Here is a 14,849-nt window from a genome sequence, read left to right on the forward strand (position 1 = left end):
GTTCACATACGGCTTCACAATTTTACACTGAGGAACATTATTCTGAGATTGTTCCACAATTTGTAGAGACAGTTTTTGCAGATTGGTGAACCTCTGCCCATCTTTACTTCTGAGAAGCTCTGCCTCTCTAAAATGCTCCATCTTATCCAACCATGTTACTGAAACTGTTGCTTGTTGACCTAATTAATTGCAAAATGTTCCTCCAGCTGTTTCTGTTTAGTACCTCTTATTTTTCCAGCACCAAGAGGCATGTGTTGCTGCCATCAAATTCAAACTGAGCTAATATTTTTCATCAAATAGGAAAAAGTCTCAATTTAAACCTCTTCTTTATTTTCTATGTTTCACTGTGAATAAAATATGGATTTATAAGATCTGCATATCACTGCATTCTGTTTTCATTTACATATTACACAGCATCCCAACTTTTTAGGAGGACCAAATTAATTTACAATGGAATTAATTAAAAAACACGTTTTAGCATTTACTTCCCCCCATATGGATCATTAAAAGTTTTCCAAGAACTTAAAAAAAACTTCCCATGAGTTCATATTCATGTTTACAGCACTATTGTGGACACGAGACAAACCAGAGCTACGAGGCCATTTTTCCCATTTGACTTTCTTTGGTCAACCAATTATCCGTGATACAGAAAAGGGAAGCAAAGGATGTGAAACAGGAACATTTATTCTGCAGTTCATATAAGGGTGAAGGTTAGAGGGGGTGGAGGATTTGACGTCAGGGTGGTTCGGGGCGATTCTGCAGCGCTGAGGGTTCGTGAGAACTTTGGATGAACGGTGGTCATGTTAGGAATAAGCTTATTTTCTCGCTCTTAAACAGCTGACATTTTGGAAATGAAAGGTTTTAATTTGACAGTGATGACATATAAGGGTTTAGGCGGATCTATCCAAGAAAACATGAAACCCAAAAGCAAAATTTAATAACTACGTATGAGAAAGTCGTCCATGATCACAGGGGGAAAAAAATCATCATAAATGTCAGGAGTGAAGTTTGTTTGAAGCACTGAAATATCGTTATTAGAAAGACAAAAACATGCCAACACCACTAAATTTTAAATCTGCTGTATATAATAAGTATCTCGAGGCTATGTGGGAACAGATGATTGTGGCAAACATTCCTGGAACGCCACTGCTATCCAAACCTACCGCCTGGAGCTCACGTTCCTCGAAGATCCTGGAGAGGATGAGGCGTCGCAGCGGCACCGTCATGATGAGGACGAAGGGGAACGCCAGGGAGGCCGCGGTAGACTTCACGACCCACAGAGCCACGATGCACCCCAGCTGGATGATGGTGAACATGTTCATGCGCCATGTCTTCACCTGAACAAACACATGTATTGGTTAATGGGTTACAGCAGACAGAGATGCACAACTCAAACTCATTGCAGAAAATCTCATGTTTTTGGCTCCATCTAGTGGAAAATTCTGCACCTAATCATATGAGAGAAACATGCATGAGGGCAGGATTTTATTTTCAAGGATTTCACTCTGGAAAAATCTAAATTATAATGCCATTAAGACTGGATTTTAAAACAGGCAAATGGTTGTAATTCATTTACACTCAGGCTTTACTGCAGGTTATCATGATAAGTAGCTGCAAAGCTGATCTGGCTGTGAATGGCAGACCTGTTAAGAGTTACTGTCCCTCTTTTAATGTCTTACACAACCACATGTACGTTGTTCTAAGTGAGCATTTAGTCAACCTAACGTTGAAAGCAGCCCTGTTTTAATGCAAAGGTCTGCACACTTAAGGACAAACTGAGTTTCTGGTAAGACATGAAATACAATTCTACGTAGTCCTGTGGAGTGTGTGTGCGCTGTCCCAGTTAAACACGGCTTTTTGAAATATCTGGGTAATTTGCTGCACGTGTAAGCACGGCATCTTTTCAGAAACAAGTTTAAACCCTTGACCATATTTTTCAAAACAGAGATATGCTCGATGGAGTATCCCAGTGCAAACAGTTAGACTCAAGTATGCAAACATCCAAGTTTCTGTCGCTTCTCTGCTATGTGTACAGCCAAGTTAGAATATGTTTGTATTTTTTTTTACTAGGTTTACTTTGGAGACAAAGGTGGGGTCGTGTGCAGAGGAGGATAGTGGATATATTGGACGAAGGATGTTGGAGCTGCCAGGCTGGAGGAAAAGAGGAAGACCTCAGAGAAGGTTCATGGATGCAGTGAAGGAGGACATGCAGAGGGTTGGTGTGATGGGGTGAGATGGAAGAAGATGGACCCTAGCCATCATATAATATACTGCAGCACAATTATCACCAATTATCAGCACTAACGGGAGATAATGAAAATATTCTTCTTTAACTTTGTTTTTCACATAGTTCTTAAAGGCTTTAACATGACAACTTGTAACAGTTGAGACTTCCTGTAGTTTTATTGGAAGCCAAATAAACTGGTTTCCAAAGGGTCAGCTTTAGCTCTAGCTCGCTGAGTTTGACACATTTGGTTTAAGTACTGTATTGATTTTTTTCTTCTCTCTCATATAGTTTCTGTTTTAGATTTAATTTTAAAAAAAATCACATCCAGTTTTATTTAACTATAATACCCTTAGTCTTCAGCAGTTAGCAATTAAAAACCTGATGTACCTTGGAACGAGGACATACACAGCTAAATGAACATTTGACACAGTAATGAAACAAATAGATAAACTCTACTCTGATAAGAGGAGGTAAAATAAAAGTGGTGAATGCAGCAGCGATCAGGCAGCCAGAAACTGAACCGTGCTCTTTCCTCGGCTGTTGAATTCGCTCTCAGATTTGGGTCCAAACTCTCATAATAACCCTTTCAAAAGCAGCACTTTAAACCAGAGACGCGGTGTGCCATTATCCACTGTGACGCTGCTTTACGTCTGTGACTCTCAGCATCCAGGCCCGTCTGTTTTTTCTGGTTTCTTCTGAGTTGACTCAAAAGCTGAGGATGGACGTCGTTTTGGTTCTGGCTGCAGTCGCCGCTCTGCTGGGTTTGGTTTCTCCGTCGTACCACTCATAACAGAGCGGAGGGCATATAAACATTGCTACTGCGCCTGTTACCTTGGTGACGTAGATGTGGTCAGGGTGGTGCTTGGCAGGCGTGACCATAAGAGTTATACGTTCATACAGCTGGATGCCCGTCAGAGAGGTGACCCCCATGTACAGGAAGATGCCAAAGAGGACAGCCAGAGGGATGAGGCGGAGAATATCTGTCATCACTATGGACATACCTGATGGGCAAAGAGGGGTTATGGGGGACTTTTAACATGATAATACTGCATGCATGCACAATCATTGGCAGCTGTGGAGAAAATTATTCATTCAACAAACATGCTGCTGTGCCTTTTATTAGAAACATACTCCCTGTTCAGATGCCCTGGCTATGATACTCTCAGGGCAAACCCACGCAGTCTTCATCCGAATCCAAACAGCATCTCAATCAAACAAAAGCTCAACAATCACGATGACTCACTCCACCTGTATGCCCAATCTGGATCAAACTAGACTCGAGACTGCCTTAAATAAATAGAAAATGACTTTCTGGCGCAGCAGAATGAGTCAACGGATAAAAAACAATGGTGCAATGTCGGGCTCTGCATTTTCACTGAATTTTTATTTGGAAGTTTCATTTTTCTCGGTTCGTTTTGAAGACAAACAGAACGAAAAATGATTTTGAGCTGCTGCCGGGGCTGAGTCATCCTTCATGAATGTCTAGACGTGCAGGAGCTACAGAGGTGCCACTCTTCCAGCTCACGTTTATTTGCCTAGAAAATCCACTACTGTAATAGTAAGAATAATAAAAAAATAAATAAAAAATATGATATGTTGCAACCCCAGCTCACTCATTTACAAAAAGAAGCAATTTTCTGTAATTGGCCAGTGGTTGAGGGTCCTGTTTGATTGATCTGCGGTAAATTCTGATCAGAAAATGAGCTTCAAGCCATGTTTTATGGAATTTAGGCTTTTCTTGATTATTAATAACACTATCCTTACACAGGGTGATTAAAAGTACAATTCTATCAGCCAATTACATTGTTTCACCCATTTTAATTTATTTTATCCATTAACTAGGTTATTTTCTACTTTAATGTTAGTAAACTCAAAAATGCCCAGCAGGGTTTATCAGAGAAACAGGTTTTTTTTTTGTTAACCTGTAACTGCACAAAATAACTGAGTTTATTTTAACTTTGGAATGAAGGCTGCTATACTTGTATTGTTAGTAGCCACAGAGTGTTTATACGGAGTCATGTGAAAAAGGACATTTTCACAGGACTCCGTGCAGTCCCCCATGATTCAGTATCATGTTGAACCACCTTAAGCAGAAATAACTTGAAGTAATCTTTTTCTGTATGACTCACTCACTAATTACGCTATAAATAATAACACGTTATTTCAATTAATTGAGATTTCATACATGCACAGCTCTCTAAAGGTCCCATCACCGTTTTTCATTCGCAACGCTAAATTCTCTGTTGTGTTTGGGATCATTGTCCTGTTGCATGACTCAATTCCAGCCTTCCATTTTACACTAGAATAATTTGGTATACAGAGAAGTTCATGTTTGAACAGAAGCCAGGGATGCTAACAATTGCAGTGTGCACTAAATAAAAAAAAATAGTTTAATACATGTCTCAGAAAATGTATTCTCTAAAAAAATATCTTGCATGCATATTTACAAAAACAAGCTTGATGTCAGGCCTGCACGCCTAGCTACAGTTGCGTTAATATGATCCAAATATAGCTGTTTAGGAACGGGGTGTGCCAAAGAGTCATTTGGCACCCCACACCCTCATCCTTGCCTCTGCTCTTACCTACAAGCACAGCCACAAGAAGTCCGGTGAGCCTCTGCTCTTTCACCTCCTGGATCATGGGCTTTTCTCCAGGAGCCGTGGCCTTGCTCATCACTGTAAGCGCATTAACATGAGTGACAGAGCGCACAGTGGCTGCAGTGAGCCACGGCAAACCAAAAAGAGGGCAGAGGGCACCCAGGATGACAATGAGCAGGAGATCCAGGTGGAAGCCTGAGCCTTTAACCAGTCGACGCTCCTTCTTACTGACTATCAGTCTGCGATATTGGAGAAACAAGCCAAAAACAATTAAAATGTTTATTTCAGTAACCAGATTTGATCACACGCCTTATTATGACACATTCAGATTGTGCACAACTATGGATAATCAAGGTGTACGTACGAAGTAATTTGAGTTTCCATGAAAATAAGAATGAAGACAAGAAGAGCAGGAACAACAGACGCTCCCATCATCCAAGTTGGAAATGGATGCTTGTCACCGAAGGGGCTGATAAACCAGCCTCTTTTCTCGGGAGATGTGACTGAAAAACCTGACGGCACGTTGAGTTTCTAAAAGAGAAAAAAAAAAAAAATCTGTTTCTAATACTGAAAAAAACTGGCTGCACTTGCTGTGGACTGAAATTACCTGTGTATAAGTGTCAGTAATGGCATAATCCACCAACACTGAAACTAAGATTGAGATTGGGATGCCAAAGTCACCGATAATCCTCCTGGCCTGGAGGATACAGAGAAACCAAACAGTGAGTTTAGTTCAAATACATCCCAGACCTTACAGACAGAAACATCACTGAGCTGAAGGACACACTCACTGCTGGATGCAATAACAATGCTGATTTGAACAGTTTTCTTGGGATATTCATTATGAAAAAGTGTCAGTTATATGACTGACATGTTGATTTTTTCATAAAAAAAAAAAAAAACTGCCTCTGCTATTAAGACTTTATGAATTACACCCAGCAGCACAGTGTGTGTGTAAAATGGAAGCTTAAAAATATATTTGCGTAACTGAATAATTCAACATAAATTATAATAATAAAATTAATTCTACAGCTCTCTTGTCAATTCTCTTTTTTAGCTACATTTTACATTTAAAGATACACTGTGAAGTTTTTCACCACAGGGAGTGCTAAAGAGTAACGGTCCTTGTTCATTCACACACCTCTGCAGAGGTTCTGACACTTTTCCATAGTACTTAGTGGCAACAGCATGCAAAAAGTACGAAGGAGTATTAGGGCCACATTGAGAAAAAAAAATTTAATTGTGCAATTTGAGAATAAAGTTAAAATTTCGAGAATAAAGTCAAAATTTCAAGAATAAAGTCAAAATTTCGAGAATAAAGTCGAAAATCTATTTCGAGAATAAAGTCAAAATTTTGAGAAAAAAGTCAAAATTTCGAGAAAAAAGTTGAAATACTATTTCGAGAATAAAGTCAAAATTTCGAGAAAAAATCAAAATTTCGAGAAAAAAGTTGAAATACTATTTCAAGAATAAAGTCAAAATTTTGAGAAAAAAGTTGAAATTTTGAGAAAAAAGTTGAAATTTTGAGAAAAAAATCAAAATTGTATTTTGAGAAAAAAGTCGAAATGTGCAGATTTAAGTCATTTTAAGTCAAACACCTGCCATGCCACATCTACTATAACCTCCAGAATGTCTTGTATTATGAGTTAGCGAAACTATACTTAAGAATTGGAACTTATTTCTCTTTTAGTACACAAACACAATGGAGTGATAACTATGAGGATGGTAATGAGATGTGCAGAAAGCTGCATCGGCTCAGAAGGAAAACCACACAAACTGGCAATGGTTAGATGCAAGGATTTCGATGAATGCACCTTCGTGCAGTACAGAGGGGATTTTCAGAATCACAAGTCACAATAAGGGGCTCGCCTCACGGGGAGTGACGTCGCTCGCTCTCCATTCATTTCCTATGGAACTTGTGCAAGGATGCCACAATCGCTTCGCAGAAGTTCCATGAACGGAGAGGGAGCGACGTCGCTCCCCATGTGTAGAGCTCCTAAGACAGCTGATCAAGTTGTTTCATCTACCCAAGGCATTTTGTAGAGGGTATAGCAGCCGCGGCCGTTATTTGACTTGAAATGATGACTTTGACTTTTTTCTCGAAATAGTATTTTGACTTTATTCTCAAAATGCACGATTTATTTTTTTTTCTAAATGTGGCCCTAATACTCCGTCGTAAAAAAGGCCACAGAGGAGGAAGATTAAACAATACAGGTTTTAACATATAAAATAAAATTAAACAATACAGGTTTTACCATATAAAATCTGTATGTAAATGTAACGAACGTGCTCTGCATGGTGCATTTAAATTCTCATGAGAGGAGTGATGAGATTGGTTTGAAATGGAAAATGGAAATTTATTACCTTGCCACCTAAAAACCGACTGTTTCTGAACTTCCTGAGAAAGAATGCAACAAAGAAAGTGCCCATCATGAGCACCAGAGACAGAAGAGCAGTGTTAGGCTGGTTGTGCACGGGGTCATCTATGTTGTGAAACCCACTGGTGTCAGTGGGGTACACTGCCATCAGTGGATGTTCCTTAAAAACCTGGAAAAAAAAAAGAGCGACTCTATTAAGTGACTGGTTTTATTAGCTTCTTGAGTCTCTGATGCATGTGTTAAAACACAGCGCTCCTTAAATTCTTACCTTGATGAGTTTAGAGAAAGTCTCGTAGATGAAGATGAGGGAGATGAGGAAAGCAAAAATCTCCTGGGTAAAGGGTGAGATGTAGCGAACAAGGAAGCTACCCTCCGCTGCCACAATTAGCACGACGATGATGATGAGCCAGAAGCCAATCCACACCCGACCAGTCAGGTACTCAAAGTTGTAGGCCTGGCAGAACTGAATGAAAAGACAGATGGTGGTGGTATGTTGTGAAGACCTACTGTATGTGAAGGGCAGCTATATGTTGTCTGTTAAAAATCACCTTATAGAAGGCTTCTTCAAACACCAGTAAGGGTCCAGAGAAGCCAGTTATGAGAAGGGGTTGTCCAGCAAAGAGTGAGAATATAACTCCAATAGTTGCAGTGGAAACAATGAGTTCAGTCACTCCCATCATGCCCTCTGTTTTCTCTCCTGTATGTGGAAATAGCCACAGACAGACAGAATCAGACACAGTGCATGGAAGGATATGAAATACATTTTTTATGTTAGTTCTGTTTACCCAGCAGGCCTCCAAAGGTAATAGTGGGTGACAGTGCGGCAAAATAGATGAAGATGACGGCAGCAATGCACTGCATGTCCAGGGCATCTTTTAAGTCGCTGACATACTGCGGGTAACGCCTGCGGATGTCGTGGATCAAACCTCCGAATGGGATCCCTGAGCGCTGTAATGGGTCCACCTCCTGGTCTCCCTCCTCTTCCTCCTCTGGACTCAATTCTGTGGGTATTCATACAGACATCATGACATAAACAAACTACCTACCAAAACTTAAAAAAAACACTGCAGTTCCTCGACTGGCCACTCGAGGCTGCCACTAAAAGTGAGTCATTCGCCACAGACTGAGGAAAAGGAAAGTCCGCACACCAGACCTTTTTGCTCAGTTTTCGCTTTTGTTCCTGCACCCTTTTCAACTTTTTTTTGGATGTGCGTGTTCCTCTTCAGCGTTCATTCACCACAGACTCTCATCTTAAAATCTCCAACTACACAGCAGAAACAAACATGCCTATAACCCATTACAAAAACGTTTGGTTTCTAGATCCAGTTTTCCCTTATTTAACAACTGTACAGTGAGTAAATTACTAGGTGTAGCTTTCAAGCTTAAATTATCTTGCAGCTTTAATTAGCGCGGTTGCCTCACAGCTAAAAGGTCTGGGTTCAAATCCACCTTGGCCTTTCTGTGTGGAGTTTGCATGTTCTCCCCGTGTCTGCGTGGATTTTCTCCGGGTACTCCGGTTTCCTCCCACAGTCCAAACACATGCAGTTACTGGGGTTAGGTTAATTAGTGATTCTAAATTGACCATAGGTGTGAATGTGAGTGTGAACGGTTGTCTGTGTCTCTGTGTTAGCCCTGCGACAGGCTGGTGACCTGCACAGGGTGTACCCTGCCTCTCGCCCTATGACAGCTGGGATAGGCTCCAGCCCCCTGCGACCCTGAAGAAGATAAGCGAAAGAGAATGGATGGATGGGACAGAAAATAGTCCATCTATTCTACGAAAATACCTAAACTAACAGAAAAGAAAGGACATGTTCCTTCATCTCCATAAACATTACTAATGCTGTTGATTCAAGTCCTAATACACATAGATGGTGTTTTCTCATCCAACATCCTTTCTGAACCAGTGTTGACTGGAACAGTTCAGGTGCCAGTGTCTCTTTCAAATGTATTATCCTGCTTTTTCTTTTCTTTTTTTTTTTTTTTTTTTTAGTTACCTTTGTTTTCTAACTCCATTCCAGTTAAGGAATGGTTCTTCTTTAGTTCTCTTTCCTTTCTCTTGCGCAGCATCTGCTTCTGGAAGTCCGCCACTGTCTTCAAGAGGTCTTTGCCCTCCACGTCTGATGGTGGAATGACGATACTGTAGTCCAGGAATTCATTGATGCCATTCAGGAGGTCTTGTCTGTCATCAGCAAAGTAGGCCACCTCATGAAAGTTCTAAACCAGAACAGATTTGGATGTCAGCGACAGAAAAAGTGGGGTAATTAGAAAGCTGCATGATTTGTCAAATTTTAACCTCCATTTTATATTACTGGGATAATATTCTAGGATTCAAGCCCATTTTAGTTTAGCAGATTTTGGTATTTTGGTATGGTAGCCTTACAATGAGATTTTGAGACTACCTTGTCTGACATGAGAGTGGAGAAGGAGCGTCCAATCTCATGATAGTCCACGTTGGACTGACTGGGGCCAAGAAGGACAAAAAGAAATCGAACAGGGACGGGAACCTCAAGGACCGACTCTAGAAGGACTGCGTCATTCAGCCTGACAAAGGCCATGGCCGGCTGCTCCAGAAATTCAACACAGCCTTACAGACAAAAACAGAAGTTTACTGATTTGATATACATCACAAGGAAAGTATAAAAACAAAAAAGCAAAAAAGAGAAGACAAACAAATGGACTCAATTCCCAAAGCTTACCAACTAAAACAATGACAGCCTCAGCGTCTTTGGGAATCTTGGCGAGGAGTTTCATAGATCTGGCTGTCGCTGGATGAGCCTCTGGCAGAGGGTGGAGAGATTTCTTGGAGGAAGAACAGTACAAAGATTACCCACATTATTGCCTGTCCAGCATGATGTGATATAACAGAGCAGTGTGCTAATAATGTAAAAAGAATTCTTAAAATTGTGGGTGTGTAGGCATCACATCTAATTTTAAACCATTTTTTATGTCTGAAGAAAATGTTTTTAATAGGATGGTTTAAATTTGCCAACATTTTAAGCTGGGAGGGAACATTAAGTTTTAACAGTTAACACATCAAGAAGCTTTAACTAGAAGCACCTGTAGGCTGACTAAGAACTTAACTCAACACATGTGGCGTGCCTGCGTTCTCTGACTTCAAGAGCTACCTACATGACCTCTGACCTCACGAAGTGGCGTCTCAAAGGGCAACATGAGAGCCACGGGCCTCACATCAGGAATTTTGTGTAACCAAACTTGAATTGATACTTACTGGTGATTCTTAGAACTTAATGCAAACCAAACAGCTCAGCATCTCTTTAATCTCTGTCCACTTAGACAGCTGAGTCCAATTATGCTGGTGGCATCTTGTCAGACCTACTTAATCACTCACTTTGGCTTTGGTCAAACAAATTTAGTGAACTGTCTGGCTGCACGGTTTCAGCTATGACAGTGTTTCATCGCCTAGGCCCCATATTTCTCAGATCTTTGTCGGGAGCCAAATCAAATGAGGTGTGTAAATAAAGTTAACTACAGCATTAGTGACAAACATGGAACACATTAAAAAAAAGAGAGAAAAAAAGGAAACTTACAAACAGGCTAACAAACACGTCTTGTTTGGGATCGTACACCGGCCCTTTGTGCTCCTGGTGCTCATCGTGTTCTTCAGCCACCAATGGCTGATTGGTGTCGTTGACGTGGTTGTGATTGAAGCTGCCTTGAAGACTGCCGGATGAGTGGTGGCGGTGAAAACGATGTTTATGATCGCTTAGATGGCTGCAAAAAAAAAAAAAAAGTCAGTTTACAGCCATGCTTGCAGTTATACACTTTCATCTAAACTGCAAAAATTTTAATATGATTAAACTGTATGACAATATTAACCAGGATATGAGCAAATTAGCATGGAAGCTTTGCAAATTAGCAGAAAGCACAAAAGCACACCGACAGCTGATATGAATGAGATTAAGGTTACAATTTATGGACCAAAAGAGCAAAAAGTACATATCAAAATGACTCTGATCTTAATGATGGATCCAGATCTAAGTTTAAGCGACAACACCTGTTCACTCATTTCATTTGGATACCAAAAAGTCAATCACATTGCAGTGCTATAAAAAGTGCTAAGAGATCAACAAAGTTCTCAAATGCATTCTCAAATGCCTCTGAAATGCCAGCTTCAATGCCAAGGTATAGGAGGGCATTTGGGTCAATAGATAATTATCATCCTTTTAAAACCAGTGATGGCCTCAGACCTAGCACCTCTAAGTCTGAGGCCATGGTCCTCAACCGGAAAAGGGCGGAGTGCCCACTCTGGCTCAGGGACGAGTTGCTGCCCCAGGTGGAGGAGTTTAAGTATCTCAGGGACTTGTTCACGAGTGATGGGAGAAGGAAACGGGAGACTGACAGACGGATTGGGACTGCGTCTGCAGTGATGTGGACGCTGCACCGGTCTGTCGTGGTGAAGAGGGAGCTGAGTGTGAAAGCGAGGCTGTTGATCTACGTCCCTACCCTCACCTATGGTCTTGAGCTTTGGGTAGTGACCAAAAGAATGAGATCGCAAATGAGTTCCCTCTGAAGGGTGGCTGGCCTCTCCCTTAGAGATAGTGTGAGGAGTGCAGCCATTCGGGAGGGGCGCAAAGTAGAGCCACTGCTCCTCCACATCGAAAGGAGCCAGCTGAGGTGGTTCCGGCATCTGACTAGGATGCCTCATGGGTGCCTCTTAAGTGAGGTGTTCTGGGCATGTCCTACTGGGAGGTGGTCTGCACAGTGATAGAAAACTGGTGGGCATGCAGACATCAGCATGGGGAAATCTGCATCAATTGGACCCATTAGATGTTAGATTCAACTCATTGTGCACACAAGGTACACAACGTGTTCCAGATCACTCATCCAGAGACAAGCATCTGCAGCGCTACGTTAGGCAATGTGGTTTAAGTGTCTTGCCCAAGGACAACGCAGCGCAGGAACAGGGGCTTGAACTGGCAACCCTCCGGCTGCAAGGCGAGCACCTACCCACTGCGCCACTGCCACTAATCCACACCCATTATATAATCGTGGTGGTACAAAGTATGCTACTAGTGTAAACCTAACCAGACAGTGCATAAAAACAAAAGCCAGCGAGTAAAAGTAAATGGAGAAGAAATTTACCTCCAAAGGGCAGATGTTGAACTGAAGCGAAAGAGATGGAGGTCGTGTGACTATATAAAATTTTCACTGGATAATTGAACAATGAAGTCAGTGAGATCAATAAATATCAACATGAACTTTTGTAACACCTGAAATTCCAGCAGGTGCTTCTGTGAGCAGCTTGACAAAGGTAAGAATCAAAAATACAATCTTTTCTCAAAGCCTCCAGCTGGTTCAGCTGCTTTTACTATTAGTTCATAAAACTGTTGTTTCCAAGGCCAAAAACGTTCATGCTCGAATGCCGAATGCTAAGGACAGCTTAATCACGTTTTAAGCAGACTGCAGAATTACCTGGATTTTAGAAATGCTCAAAACAGCTGCGTTTCTTATTCACCTAATCCATCTTTTGTCCATTTAATGTGCTGACCATCTTTACCTCATGCTGCTGCAATGGAGCTCATAAATTTTAGAAAAGTCATCTGCAAAATCTTTCCAAATCTGAACCACTTTGCAGGTCAAGCTAATCAGAAAGCTGTTTCAGGAAAATCTGAGCTGACACATTAATGTGATATTTGCATTACAGTATCAATAAAAGAGCCAGAGACAGATCTTCGTAACCTTATTTTCTTTGCTTTTTTTGCATGTAATGTTAAGCACATTTCACCCCTCTTAAAGACGAGTATTTAGCGTCTCAAACTAGCCAAGTTTCATTACATCACTGTTCAGTCCACTGGTGACATCACCTCACTCATTAGGCCCACATGGGCCTATAAGACTGCGCTCAAATTGGAAGAGACAGTGCCCCAAGACAAAAGAACAAAGTGTGACACTGAAGTGAATTGCACACAAAACGTTTCCAAAGGAGCTTTAAAGTGGTCTGAGTAAGCGATGAGCTAAATCCTAGCAGCACCTCAGTATGTTTTTTTCCACATCGTAAATCTGATATCTCAGCCTAGCGATGACTCTAATGACGGAGTGTTCTGTTCCCTGTGGAAGCAGCCAGTGACATGCTGGGAATTTATGTGAAAAAGGCAGTGAAATGTGGAACGAATGCACGAAGGCCTGCTGCTAAGAATGTTCACTGGCCTGCTTCGTCTGAATGCATCTGTTGTGTCACTTTGTGAGCATGTGTGCAAAATATGTCCCTTGCACATTAGTGAAAAACAGTATATGTTACCATAAATACATTTATGATGTTTTATTATTTGGTATAATCCATGGACTTTGAAAGGTCACCACACCAGTGTCCAGGCAAGATTGGTCTGGTTTAAAACAGAGGGAGCTAGGCAGGATCAATGCCTTAGAAGAGCTGTATGCATTGGGGGAAAAGGGACATTCTGAGTTTCCTGTAAAATATAACTAATACAGGTGTGAGTGAAAATTTATTCCTCATCTTGGCAACACTAGTTGACAAAACTGTCTCACTCCAAGGTCAAAAGTTGTTCTGGAACATTTTATGGTCTCGCAGAATAAAAAATGAGGACCTTTAAACTAATATGAACCAAGCCTCCTGGGTACAGTCTGTAACTCCATGATGACTTAGGCCTGATTCACACAGCTCTAGAAACTAGTTAGTGACCATCTGGCAACCACCAGTCAAAAAGTAAAGTATTCTCCAACTGGTTACAAATTGTTGCTGGCTGACTGAGTGAAATCATTCGCAAAAAGCGTGCTGTACCAAAAACCTCTTTGGTTACTAGCAGTTTGCCCATAGTTTGCATGAAAGACACCAACTTGTCTGCAAACACTTGCCATTTTACTCTCCAAGCTGTAATGAAACTTGATAAAGTTTCAGCGAATGCTTGCTTTCAAAATAAAAGGTGTGTGTTACTGCTGTGCCCACCACATTCCAAAAGGCATAACTTTTATTTTGAAGGCAAGCAGCCTCGAGTTTCACCACTGCTTTGCTAGTAGTTTGCTAGCATTTGCAGCCAAGTCCGCCTCTGCAGTGCGAACAACGGGTGACTGGAGCAACCTGCGAGGAACCAAGGAGGTTTTTGGTGCAACACCACATACCTCTTTGCAACCAACATGTCAGCAACCTCCAGAAACTACTGGCAAACTGGTCGCTGAATACATCACGACTGGTGGCTGCCAGATGCTTGCTACCTGGTCTGCAGGGCCTAAGCAAACTATGTGCTGCAGAAGAACCCAATCTAAAACTTCCCACAAGCTTACAGACAGACCTATGTTTTGAGCAGGTGTGTATTTCTATCTTTGGAACACGTTAGCATCCCCATGCGTGTTTCTGTCAATGCTAATGTCAGTTTTTTAAACTGATGTTTAGCCAGTATAATGTTCACAAATTTATTACTCATTCACTTTAGTGTGGTAGCATGCAACTGACATGCATAGCATAATTTATTTTTTAATTAATAAGCACAGAGTATGATTAATTAACCTTCTGTCCAACAAAGCAACTGGCTACATCTCTCTGTGTTGGCATATCTGTTTCTCAAAGCAGCCACGCCTCTAATGGGAAGACTTACCACTTTCAAAAGAATGGACCGAACTTTGGTTGGATGGTTTTTGCCTTCATAACAGTGCTATGGTATGAACTTGTTC

The 14,849-nt window shown here is 41.2% G+C and overlaps 1 protein-coding gene across 2 annotated transcripts in view; it reads right to left on the minus strand.

Annotated features, from left to right (window-relative positions):
• The window catches only part of slc4a3 (solute carrier family 4 member 3), a 62,671-nt gene that overhangs the window by 2,746 nt on the left and 45,076 nt on the right, over window positions 1-14,849 (minus strand). For both annotated transcript variants that reach the window (XM_030758206.1, XM_030758205.1), the window contains 13 exons: window positions 10,751-10,934; window positions 9,899-10,001; window positions 9,602-9,786; window positions 9,197-9,416; window positions 7,988-8,203; window positions 7,751-7,899; window positions 7,471-7,665; window positions 7,189-7,371; window positions 5,432-5,521; window positions 5,189-5,355; window positions 4,810-5,063; window positions 3,059-3,228; window positions 1,164-1,337 (listed from right to left, as the gene is read on the minus strand). In XM_030758206.1, coding sequence (XP_030614066.1) covers window positions 1,164-1,337; window positions 3,059-3,228; window positions 4,810-5,063; window positions 5,189-5,355; window positions 5,432-5,521; window positions 7,189-7,371; window positions 7,471-7,665; window positions 7,751-7,899; window positions 7,988-8,203; window positions 9,197-9,416; window positions 9,602-9,786; window positions 9,899-10,001; window positions 10,751-10,934 — 2,290 coding nt within the window. The remainder of the gene's footprint in view (window positions 1-1,163; window positions 1,338-3,058; window positions 3,229-4,809; window positions 5,064-5,188; window positions 5,356-5,431; window positions 5,522-7,188; window positions 7,372-7,470; window positions 7,666-7,750; window positions 7,900-7,987; window positions 8,204-9,196; window positions 9,417-9,601; window positions 9,787-9,898; window positions 10,002-10,750; window positions 10,935-14,849) is intronic.

Source organism: Archocentrus centrarchus, chromosome 21 (genome assembly GCF_007364275.1).
Source record: "Archocentrus centrarchus isolate MPI-CPG fArcCen1 chromosome 21, fArcCen1, whole genome shotgun sequence".
In the NCBI taxonomy this organism is placed as follows: Eukaryota; Metazoa; Chordata; class Actinopteri; order Cichliformes; family Cichlidae; genus Archocentrus; species Archocentrus centrarchus.